Source organism: Scyliorhinus torazame, chromosome 2 (genome assembly GCF_047496885.1).
Source record: "Scyliorhinus torazame isolate Kashiwa2021f chromosome 2, sScyTor2.1, whole genome shotgun sequence".
NCBI classification, from domain to species: Eukaryota; Metazoa; Chordata; class Chondrichthyes; order Carcharhiniformes; family Scyliorhinidae; genus Scyliorhinus; species Scyliorhinus torazame.
In genome coordinates this window covers 89,667,474-89,680,457 of record NC_092708.1, presented here as the reverse complement: position 1 = coordinate 89,680,457, position 12,984 = coordinate 89,667,474, and the positions used below count along the sequence as shown (strand labels likewise).

Here is a 12,984-nt window from a genome sequence, read left to right as displayed (position 1 = left end):
GGTCTGTATAGGATCAGAAGTGCGGTTCTTGCTGGTGATACTGCAGTGTTCATCACCATCCTGCAATGCACTCCACATCCCAACAGTAAAAAAAAAATCAATCAGAAGACACAATTTTGTTGCACTTTATTTTAGGTGATCGAACAGATGCATGTGTTGTGAATATAACTTAATTATCTGATGAAAATGTTCCCAACATATTTACACTTCCCTACTACAAGAAAATAAAATGTGATAACATAACTACATTTCCTTAAATGCTAAAACAAATTAAACTATAAATTTTTCAAAAGCAAAGCTTAGTACCATTACAGTTTCTCAATAAATAGAATGCATTTAATTTATCTGGTATAATTTAGAGATTAAGAGTCCCTTCATTTGAATGTCATTTAGTACAGTAATTTAAAATTTATTCTAAATCTGTCACAGACTCTTACTGAAAGACAGTCATAATTTTGAAGGTCTAAGGATGCTGGCTCTCCATTCTCTAAGCAGAGAGGGAAATATTAAGGAGGTAAGGAAAAAGTTATAATGAAACACCAGCTAACAAGTGACCTATAATTTATAATGTCAATCCTCATCAGTCTCAACCTCTGGTCAGTAATGCAACTGGTAAAGTTTTCTTAAATCTGTTCATGGGTGTTAATTGTGACAACAGCCAAAGCCAATGGTCTCTTATTTCTGCCTCCTTCAACAAATCATTCAGGAGATACTAAGATCTGTGCCATATAAAATCATGTGCTAGTTCATAAAGTTGCTCTCGTACTGTAACGGAATTAAAATCTACTGCAGCAATTTTTGAATGAAATGCATTTCAGGAGATCATTTCAGATGTGAGAGATGTTCTTGATGCTCTGTCAGGATTAAGAATTATAATAATCTTTATTAGTGTCACACGTAGGCTTGCATTAACACTGCAATGAAGTTACTGTGAAAAGCCCCTGGTTGCCATACTCCGGCGCCTGTTCGGGTACACTGAGGGAGAATTCAATGTCCAAATAACCTTCCAGCACGTCTTTCGGGACTTGTGGGAAGAAACCGGAGCACCCGGAGGAAACCCATGCAGACACGGGGAGAACATGCAGACTCACTCAGACAGTGATCCAAGCCGGGAATCAAACCTGGGACCCTGGCGCTGTGAAGCAACAGTGCTAACCACTGTGCTAATGTGCATCTTCAACTCAAAATCAGTTTCAACACAACTTCCCATAATATCATTTGCATTTAGGACCTAGAAAAGATCCGATTTTACATGTTTTTTTTGTGTGTGAGGAGAGCAAAAATAATTGAAACAACTTCTAACAAATATATTTAAGTTGCACAAGTAATAATGCATAGGTAAAGATTTGTTAAGGTGTACCATTCAAAGTGTGTGAAGTGGAATTCATGTTAGTTCTCAATATCTTTCTAGGCTGGCACTAGACTTGGTGATCTGATCAGTGTACTGGACCGTTTTGAACCACATAATCCTGACCTCTTTTATAAAATGGCATTGGCTTTCAGTAGGATGGTAAGTTTGTTAATATTTTGAAACAAAAATATTTTCCCCGGTAGCTTAGGTAATTTGAATCATTGAGTAACTGAGCTATAACAATTATGCAGAGTCCAAGTTTGTTGCTCGACTGTGCTGAGTCAGTTAGTTGCTGTCAAAGTGGAAGTAAGAGTTCATCAACTCTCCACTGGAACCTTGGGTTAGAGAATGGGATGTTGGCCAATGTTCTTACTCCTGGAAATGTGTGTGAATATTGGGTGTTGCAAAGTTCAGGCTTCATGATTTAGATAGTTTAATTATAATGTTGACAACCAGATGTAGATATTGGCCCCTTCAGGTTATTGACTGGAGAAAGCCTGCTATTGGTGGAACCATATTCCTGCAAGTAGTCAATGACAAAGGAAATTGGGTAAAACTGTCATGGGATGGTGGGGGTGAAATAAAATGGGACAACAATTTTATTTTTATAGATTTTAACCTCTTTATTCTGTCCTTGCATCATCATCTTTTTAAATTAGGTATTTGCTAATTATATTTCCACTGTCTGTCTTGATTATTCAGTTTTACTAAAAACATTATATGTTATGTTCTAAGTATCACAAAAGTACAACAGATGCTGAAAATCTGAAATAGAACCTGACTAAATCAGGCATACCACAGGGATCTGGGCTGGGTCCCCTATTAGTCGTCATTTATATTAATGACTTAGATGAATGACTTTTTGGGGGGTAGGATCAGTAAGTTTGCGGATGACAGGAGGGCTTCTTAAAACAATATGTAGACAGTCCAACTAGGGAAGGGGCTGTACTGGACCTGGCATTGGGGAATGAGCCTGGCCAGGTGGTAGAACTTTCAGTAGGGGAGCATTTCGGAAACAGTGACCACAATTCAGTAGGTTTTAAAGTGTTGGTGGACAAGGATAAGAGTGGTCCTAGGGTGAATGTGCTAAATTGGGGGAAGGCTAATTATAACAATATTAGGCAGGAACTGAAGAACCTAGATTGGGGGCGGATGTTTGAGGGTAAATCAACATCTGACATGTGGGAGGCTTTCAAGTGTCAGTTGAAAGGAATTCAGTACCGGCATGTTCCTGTGAGGAAGAAGGATAAATACGGCAATTTTCGGGAACCTTGGATAACGAGAGATATTGTAGGCCTCGTCAAAAACAAAAAGGAGAACGAGAGATATTGTAGGCCTCGTCAGTATTCACTCAGGAAAAAGATAATGTTGTGGAGGAGAATGCTGAGCCCCAGGCTAATAGAATAGATGGCATTGAGGTACGTAGGGAAGAGGTGTTGGCAATTCTGGACAGGCTTAAAATAGATAAGTCCCCGGAACCTGATGGGATTTATCCTAGGATTCTCTGGGAGGCCAGGGAAGAGATTGCTGGACCTTTGGCTTTGATTTTTATGTCATCATTGGCTACAGGAATAGTGCCAGAGGACTGGAGGACAGCAAATGTGGTCCCTTTATTCAAAAAGGGGAGCAGAGACAACCCCGGCAACTATAGACCGGTGAGCCTCACGTCTGTAGTGGGTAAAGTCTTGGAGGGGATTATAAGAGACAAGATTTATAATCATCTGGATAGGAATAATATGATCAGGGATAGTCAGCATGGCTTTGTGAAGGGTAGGTCATGCCTCACAAACCTTATTGAGTTCTTTGAGAAGGTGACTGAACAGGTAGATGAGGGTAGAGCAGTTGATGTGGTGTATATGGATTTCAGCAAAGCGTTTGATAAGGTTCCCCACGGTAGGCTATTGCAGAAAATACGGAGGCTGGGGATTGAGGGTGATTTAGAGATGTGGATCAGAAATTGGCTAGCTGAAAGAAGACAGAGGGTGGTGGTTGATGGGAAATGTTCAGAATGGAGTACAGTCACAAGTGGAGTACCACAAGGATCTGTTCTGGGGCCGTTGCTGTTTGTCATTTTTATCAATGACCTAGAGGAAGGCGCAGAAGGGTGGGTGAGTAAATTTGCAGACGATACTAAAGTCGGTGGTGTTGTCGATAGTGTGGAAGGATGTAGCAGGGATATAGATAAGCTGCAGAGCTGGGCTGAGAGGTGGCAAATGGAGTTTAATGTAGAGAAGTGTGAGGTGATTCACTTTGGAAGGAATAACAGGAATGCGGAATATTTGGCTAATGGTAAAGTTCTTGGAAGTGTGGATGAGCAGAGGGATCTAGGTGTCCATGTACATAGATCCCTGAAAGTTGCCACCCAGGTTGATAGGGTTGTGAAGAAGGCCTATGGAGTGTTGGCCTTTATTGGTAGAGGGATTGAGTTCCGGAGTCGGGAGGTCATGTTGCAGCTGTACAGAACTCTGGTACGGCCGCATTTGGAGTATTGCGTACAGTTCTGGTCACCGCATTATAGGAGGGACGTGGAGGCTTTGGAGCGGGTGCAGAGGAGATTTACCAGGATGTTGCCTGGTATGGAGGGAAAATCTTATGAGGAAAGGCTGATGGACTTGAGGTTGTTTTCGTTGGAGAGAAGAAGGTTAAGAGGAGACTTAATAGAGGCATACAAAATGATCAGGGGGTTGGATAGGGTGGACAGTGAGAGCCTTCTCCCGCGGATGGAAATGGCTGGCACGAGGGGACATAACTTTAAACTGAGGGGTAATAGATATAGGACAGAGGTCAGAGGTAGGTTCTTTACGCAAAGAGTAGTGAGGCCGTGGAATGCCCTACCTGCTACAGTAGTGAACTCGCCAACATTGAGGGCATTTAAAAGTTTATTGGATAAACATATAGATGATAATGGCACAGTGTAGGTTAGATGGCTTTTGTTTCGGTGCAACATCGTGGGCCGAAGGGCCTGTACTGCGCTGTATTGTTCTATGTTCTACGTTCTAAGGAGGCATTTATCAGGGCTAAAAGGCTGGGAACAGACAAAGCCTGTGTGGAATGTAAGGAAAGTAGGAAGGAACTTAAGCAAGGAGTCAGGAGGGCTAAAAGGGGTCACAAAAACCCATTGGCAAATAGGGTTAAGGAAAATCACAAGGCTTTTTACACGTCCATAAAAAGCAAGAGGGTAGCCAGGGAAAGGGTTGGCCCACTGAAGGATAGGCAAGGGAATCTATGTGTGGAGCCAGAGGAAATGGGTGAGGTACTAAATGAATACTTTGCATCAGTATTCACCAAAGAGAAGGAATTGGTAGATGTTGAGTCTGGAGAAGGGTGTGTAGATAGCCTGGGTCATATTGAGATCCAAAAAGACGAGGTGTTGGGCGTCTTGAAAAATATTAAGGTAGATAAGTCCCCAGGGCCTGATGGGATCTACCCCAGAATACTGAAGGAGGCTAGAGAGGAAATTGCTGAGGCCTTGACAGAAATCTTTGTATCCTCACTGTCTTCAGGTGATGTCCCGGAGGACTGGAGAATAGCCAATGTTGTTCCTCGGTTTAAGAAGGGTAGCAAGGATAATCCAGGGAACTACAGGCCGGTGAGCCTTGCGTCAGTGGTAGGGAAATTACTGGAGAGAATTCTTCGAGACAGGATCTACTCCCATTTGGAAGCAAATGGACGTATTAGTGAGAGGCAGCATGGTTTTGTGAAGGGGAGGTCGTGTCTCACTAACTTGATAAGAGTTTTTCGAAGAGGTCAGAAAAATGATTGATGCAGGTAGGGCAGTGAATGTTGTCTGTATGGACTTCACTAAGGCCTTTGACAAGGTCCCTCATGATAGACTAGTACAAAAGGTGAAGTCACACGGGATCAGGGGTGAGCTGGCAAGGTGGATACAGGACTGGCTAGGACATAGAAGGCAGAGAGTAGTAATGGAAGGATGCTTTTCTAATTGGAGGGCTGTGACTAGTAGTGTTCCGCAGGGATCAGTGCTGGGACCTTTGCTGTTTGTAGTATATATAAATGATTTGGAGGAAAATGTAACTGGTCTGATTAGTAAGTTTGCAGACGACACAAAGGTTGGTGGAATTGTGGATAGCGATGAGGACTGTCAGAGGATACAGCAGGATTTAGATTGTTTGGAGACTTGGGCGGAGAGATGGCAGATGGAGTTTAATCCGGACAAATGTGAGGTAATGCATTTTGGAAGGGCTAATGCAGGTAGGGAATATACAGTGAATGGTAGAACCCTCAAGAGTATTGAAAGTCAGAGAGATCTAGGTGTACAGGTCCACAGGTCACTGAAAGGGGCAACACAGGTGGAGAAGGTAGTCAAGAAGGCATACGGCATGCTTGCCTTCATTGGCCGGGGCATTGAGTATAAGAATTGGCAAGTCATGTTGCAGCTGTATAGAACCTTAGTTCGGCCAGAGTTGGAGTATAGTGTTCAATTCTGGTCGCCACACTACCAGAAGGATGTCGAGGCTTTAGAGAGGGTGCAGAAGAGATTTACCAGAATGTTGCCTGGTATGGAGGGCATTAGCTATGAGGAGCGGTTGAATAAACTCGGTTTGTTCTCACTGGATCGACGGAGGTTGAGGGGCGACCTGATAGGGGTCTACAAAATTATGAAGGGCATAGACAAAGTGGATAGTCAGAGGCTTTTCCCCAGGGTAGGGGGGTCAATTACTAGGGGGCATAGATTTAAGGTGCGAGGGCCAAGGTTTAGAGTAGATGTACGAGGCAAGTTTTTTTACACAGAGGGTGCCTGGAACTCGCTACTGGAGGAGGTGGTGGAAGCAGGGACGATAGTGACATTTAAGGGGCATCTTGACAAATACATGAATAGGATGGGAATAGAGTGATACGGACCCAGGAAGTGTAGAAGATTGTAGTTTAGTCGGGCAGCATGGTCGGCACGGACTTGGAGGGCCGAAGGGCCTGCTCCTGTGCTGTACTTTTCTTTGTTCTTTGACACAAAATGGTTAACATTGAGACTGAGAGTCTTGGGTTGGAATTTAACCTTGAAACGTGTGAGGTGTTACACTTTGGAAGGAGCAATTTGACAAGGAAATACTCAATGAATGGTACCACACTGGGAAGTCTTTAGGAACAAAGAGACTTTGGCATGTTTGTAAATAGATCTCTGAAGGCAGAAGGGCAGGTTAATAGCCATTTACCAGCCTAGGTGGTGAAAAAGGCATGTGGTACACTTGCCTTTATCAATAAAGGCATAGATTACAAAAACAAGGAAGTCACATTGGAGTTATATAGAACATTGGTGAGGCCACAGCTGGAGTACTGTGTGCAGTTCTGGTCGCCACATTATAGCAAGGATGTGATTGCACTGGAGCAGGTGCAGAGGCGTTTCACCAGTATGTTGCCTCGGATGGAGCATTTAAGTTATGGATAGGCTTGGGTTATTTTCACTAGAGCAGAGAAGACTGAGGGGCGACCTGATCTAGGTATACAAGATTATGAGGGGCATGTACAAGATTATGAGGGGCATGGACAGGGTGGTTCTTTGTTCTAAGGAGAACAGCTGTTCCCCTTAGAACAAAGAACAATACAGCACAGGAACAGGCCCTTCGGCCCTCCAAGCCTGTACCGGTCATGATACAAACCTTTGCCAAAACCCTCAGCACTTCCTTGTGCCGTATCCCTCTATACCCATCCTATCCATATGTTTGTCAAGATGCCTTTTGAACGCCGTTAATATATCTGCTTCCACAACCTCTCCTGGCAATGCGTTCTAGGCACTCACCACCCTCTGCGTAAACAATCTGCCTCATACATCTCTAAACTTTGCCCCACGGACCTTAAACCTATGCTCCCTGGTGACTGACCCCTCCACCCTGGATTTGAGGTGTGGCAAACAATTTGAAAGCATGGAGATATTTGTTTGATCTAGATGGCTAATGAAGAACTGTGTGTTTTCAGCACTTTTATGACAATTGAATGCTATCTATCTAATTAACCTTGGACCCATCATATGTTATTTACTGTATTGGTAAAAGCATGTTGGTCCAGAAAATCCTGAATGCAACTCATCTCCAGTATGTCAGGTTGCACCAGCTGGTGGCCTGCATTGATGACCATGTTGGAATATGCATTGGGAAGTTATATAAATGCAGGTACCCAAGCTGTTATTGCAGCATTGACATTAATCACATGCCCTGGATGGTTGCAAAATGCATCCTTATGTCCAGACTGTGTCCCTGGACACCAAAGATATGTTGGCCTCAACAAGACCAAAATCTTGGGAGCTCTGACTGTGGAACTTCTGTCACTTGTAAAGTCCTATGAGAGTTTCCAGCACAAGCTGGAATCTAGCATATGCACTCCCATCAGATTCATGGTGGTGGCACAAGAATGCCAAAAGGGCCGAGGAAGTACATGGTTGCCAAAATAGTATAGAACTTTACCTTCAAATGTATGGAACTTCAATGACTGAAATATTTGTATTATAATTTGCTCATTCGTGTAAACTATCATGTATGTTAACACAGTGTGGACGGAATCAGATTGTCCTTCAGCAGACCTATACCTTGGTTGAAAGAGCATTCAACATATCTTCGCGTAACGCAGAGTTTGCAAATGAGCTCGGCTATCAGATGGTATTACAAGGAAAAGTAAAAGAAGCTGTTAGATGGTACAAAACTGCCATGTCACTGGATGAATCTAGTGTCCCTGCATTAACTGGTATGACTTTTTATTTATATATTTCAAGGAAATTCTTTATCAGTTGCTTTTGTGGCGTGCAATGATTGTTAGTAACCTTGGCTTCTCTGATGTAATAGTGGCTATGCAACTTGTTCCCCTCAGGCTCCAAGAGATTTCAAAATCCATGCCTCCCTGGCAGTGGGGCTACAATTCTGCATTGTTATCCCTAACATGGATTCTAACCCAACTTTCTAACTTTCTTGCAAATAATTTGCAGTGTTTTTTATTCTCGGCTCTCAATGGCTTGCTTTCTTATTCCTTTTTCAGCTGAGTAACTTCTAATCCCCAAACTGACTTTCATGGTGAGGGTTACCATGATAATTTCTCCCTCTAGCCAAAGCTGGGAAAATCTTCTCATCTTGTTTAACTTCTTATGAACTTGGTCTCTTCAATTTCAGCATGAGCTCCCACCCACATTCTGCATGGTGAACAATATAATCTGGCTGCCTGTATCTCTCTGCATTATCTCCTCTCTCTCAGATTCTTGTAAACTGACCTGTTTCTTTCAAGTTTAGTGATATCTTAGAAATGCCTGTAAACCAATACTACAATGGCTTGTTATGGACTTTTCCACTCTCAAAGCTAATCTCTCTGGCAACATGAATCACATAGGCCATATGTCCAGGTAGAAATGCTAATTAGCTATCCTCTAGACAACCCAACATCGTTCTATCTTGAAATTAAATAGTCAGTGTAAAATTTAGCCATTGACAAAACTTGTCTTTCCAAACACTTCCCTTTGAGCCTTGGAAACTAATAGCTCACCCACTGTCAATGCAGGTGCCCCTGCCATTATCTACAGGTGTGAAATTCTTGCACTTTCTTCCCAGTAAAATAATTTGGGCCACCCTTAACCTTTATCAACCAAGCTATCCAGGCTTATTGTCAGGGAGGGTTCAGAGTAGCCTAAATTAAAGGGACAGTCCTGAAACATAACAATCTTATAAACCTTGTATTTGTACCACTGCCTCCATTGACACTCCCCAAACAATATCGCAGATATTTTTGCCCCCTGATAGACTCATTGCTCAGTTACTAAGATTACACTTCCTTTCAGTATATTGACCCATGTACACATGGTTGTGCAATTGCCAAATACAACTTTCAACATCTGAAGAAACATTGCAACTACTATCACAAACAAGGCAGGAAGAGTGCAGACTTCGAAGATCAAAGGCACAATTCCCAGTGTCATATCGGTAGACTCTCAGCACCAGCCAAGTGTACAACCCTGAACCAAAACAGAAAATACTAGAAAACCTTAGCATGTCTGACAACATCTGTGAAGAGAGAACAGAGCTTAGAATATAAGAGCAGGGAGGTTATAATGGAACTGTATAAAATGCTTATTAGGCCACAGCCAGAGTACTGTGTACTGTTCTGGTCACCACCCTATAGGAAGGATGTGATTGCACTAGAAAGGGTGCAGAGAAGATTCACCAGGATGTTGCCTGGGCTGGAGTGGTTCAGCTATCAAGAAAGGCTCTGGTTATTTTCCTTGTAGCAGAGAAGATTGAGGGCAAACCTCTTTGAGGTTTGCAAAATTATGAGGGACATAGGTAGGGTAGAAAGGAAGAAACTTTTCCCTTAGTAGAGAGTTAAATAATCAGGGGGTTTAAATTTAAGGTAAGGAGCAGGAGATATGAGGACAATCCTGATCACAATACCAGTGCCCAAGATGGAATTTATTTAGCCAGTGATTACTTCCACAGGGGACCTTTTGGAGACTGAGATTTAATGATTAATATGTATAAATTATATGATTAAATCTTTTTTTCAGTCCGCACTAAATACAAATGAGGGGCCAGAGGATTGGAAATCTGTGAATGTTGTACCATTATTTAAATAGGGTGCGAGGGATCGGCTGGAAAATTATAGGCCGGGATGTCTGGACCTCTGGAGGCTGTCGGTTCAGAGAAACAGAAAGCTAAGTCAGCTGAGAAAAGGGTCCAGCGAAAACAGAGGCTGAGAATCCGGCACATTCTTAGCTCATTGCTTTCATCTACAAGTGTAGCAGAGACTGCCGTGTCATAATGGAGCACCAGAGCCGCACATTTAATGCAGAGTTGACCACCAAAGCACACACACCATGATATGCCAGACTGAAGGCAGCTAGGTTGATTACTCCATGAACTACAAACTATTTAGAATGGCTTGATCAGCATCCTCACTCTCCCAGAATGGCTTCAATCCAATCCTAAAAAAAATTCCAAGATGGCGCCGGAGCGAGGCGACTTCTTGCAAGCTGTGCCCAGCATACCCTCTAATTCTACCTTTTACTCTCATTCTATGCTTCTAAAACTTTATTCTAACTGTTTTAAACTCTCTAACAATGTGCTAATTCAGTTAAAAAGATACAAAAGTTTGAGGTCACGTACCAACCAACTCAGGAACAGCTTCTTCCCTACTGCCATCAGACTTTTGAATGGACCTGCCTCGTATCAAGAACAAAGAACAATATAGCACAAGAACAGGCCCTTCAGCCCTCCAAGTGCCGACCATGGTACCTGCCTAAACTAAAACCGTCTGCATTTCGAGTCGGTCTCCTTACATTCCCACCCTATTCATATATTTGTCTAGATGTGCCTTAAATGCCACTATCATACCTGCTCCCACCACCTCCCCAGGCAGCACGTTCCATATATTTACCACCCTCAGTGTGAAAAACTTGCCTCGCACATCTGTTCTAAACTTTTCTCCATGGACTTTAAACCTATGTCCCCTAGTACTGGACTCTCTTACCCTAGGAAAGAGTCTTTTCTTAAGTTGATCTTTTGTCTACAGTTATGACTGTAACATTACATTCTGTAGTCTCTCCTTCCTTCCCTATGAATGGTATGTGTTTTCTGTATAGCATGCAAGAAACAACACTTTTCACTGTATACTCATACATGTGACATTAATAAATCAAATCAAATCATCTCATTCGTCATATTTTCAGACCTCTAACCCTTTCTGTCTTAATCTTTACCTTCTTAGCGTATGCTGTGTACATCCTCTCTGTAAAGTGTTTTAGTGCATTCTGTTTTTATGGAATACTATAGAATACAAATTACTGTTGTTGAATTAATGCAGATATATTGAGAATATGGCCCAAAATTCTCTGTCCAATGGATATATAATTGCATAGAAAGCATATTTTATGAATAGTAAATTAATTTTGTCCTTTATAACTCAAGGTATTATAAGATGCCAACTAATTGAGGGACAACTGGAAGATGCAGAGCAACAATTGGAATTTCTTAATGAAATCCAACAGTCTATTGGAAAATCTGGGGTAATTATATCTTTGTTCTTGCCATTAATTTCAATTGTATTTGACGTCTTGAATCTGGCCAACCCTTTTTTATATACCAATATTCTTACTACCCTACTTGTAGCTGCAAAGACGTTCCAATGACACATCATGCCCAAGCAGAATGGTAACCATCTCAGGCTATATGTATATTTATTTGTTTCCACATCTCCAAGTCAACCAATTGTCCATTTTTTTTCATAACCCATTTAGTGCAAATATTATGGCTTGAAAACTGGAATACTTCACATATTTATCATTTTGAAGATTACAGTAATATTTCAGCCACATCTATAGAAAGAATAATATTCAATTATTAATACCAGAAATAAATAGATAATTAAATGCTCACCTTTTTCGCATACCCTCGCTAGATATAGGCGAGGCTCCAGAAGTCTGCAAAGATTGTACCTTTATTTGAAAAGGGTACGAGGGGTAGACCAGAAAATTATAGGCCGATCAGTCTGACTTCGCTGGTGGGCAAAGTATTGGGATCAAATCTCCCAAAAAATGACCAAGTGTCATGTTTGGCGAGGTCTTTCCCCTTGGCTTTTTGGGCAAGACCCAGACCTATATTCATCCACATGTAGTCATTTTTGGGAAGCTTCTCACCAGTCAAGCCCACGCTTGGAAATGTTTTTAGCAGTGGGGAAGTAAACTCCCTGGCCAGACTTGTTCCTCAGAAATCATTTTGAAAGTGTGCCCTGATCTCTAAATGAGCACACCCACCTCCCATGGACAATGCAACCTCCCCCCCCCCCCCCCTTCCCTCCAAAGAGAGCACACCCTGTTATGGGGCCTCTGAGGGCACCCCCACCTTTAGGGCCCCCTCCTGTCAGTTTCCCCCCCCCCCCCCCTTTCAGGATCTGCTCCCCCCAACCTTCATTACCCCACCTTCAGTCCCCTTTCATGGGCATGATCCCCTTCAGACCCAACCCTTGGCAATGCCATCACAGTGCTAGCTTGGCACTGCCAGGATATCAGGTTAGCACTGCCATGGTGACCTGGTGCCAAGAGGACAGCCAGGGCACTGTCCCTGTCAACCGGGGGTCTCCACAAGTGGAGTGGCCATCACACCTGATCTCCGCTTAGAATCATAGAATCATAGAAGTTTACAGCATGGAAACAGGCCCTTCGGCCCAACCAGTCCATGCCGCCCAGTTTTTACCATTAAGCTAGTCCCAGTTGCCCGCACTTGGCCCATAACCCTCTATACCCATCTTACCCATGTAACCATCTAAATGCTTTTTGAAAGACACAATTGTACCCGCTTCTACTACTACCTCTGGCAGCCCATTCCAGACACTCACTACCCTCTGAGTGAAGAAATTGCCCCTCTGGGCCCTTCTGAATCTCTCCCCTCTCACCTTAAACCTATGCCCTCTAGTTTTAGACTCCCCTACCTTTGGGAAAAGATGTTGACTATCTACCTTATCTATGCCCCTCATTATTTTATAGACCTCTATAAGATCACCCCTAAGCCTCCTACGCTCCAGGGAAAAAAGTCCCAGTCTATCCAGCCTCTCCTTATAACTCAAACCATCAAGTCCCGGCAACATCCTAGTAAATCTTTTCTGCACTCTTTCTAGTTTAATAATATCCTTTCTATAATAGGGTGACCAGA

At 42.7% G+C, this 12,984-nt stretch overlaps 1 protein-coding gene across 1 annotated transcript in view; it reads left to right on the top strand.

The window, feature by feature from the left end:
* ttc21b (tetratricopeptide repeat domain 21B) overlaps window positions 1–12,984 on the top strand; it is a 143,297-nt gene that overhangs the window by 31,962 nt on the left and 98,351 nt on the right. Inside the window, exons 7-10 of the mRNA XM_072473910.1 lie at window positions 430–514; window positions 1,412–1,510; window positions 7,852–8,044; window positions 11,245–11,342. Of these exons, the coding sequence (XP_072330011.1) occupies window positions 430–514; window positions 1,412–1,510; window positions 7,852–8,044; window positions 11,245–11,342 (475 nt within the window). The remainder of the gene's footprint in view (window positions 1–429; window positions 515–1,411; window positions 1,511–7,851; window positions 8,045–11,244; window positions 11,343–12,984) is intronic.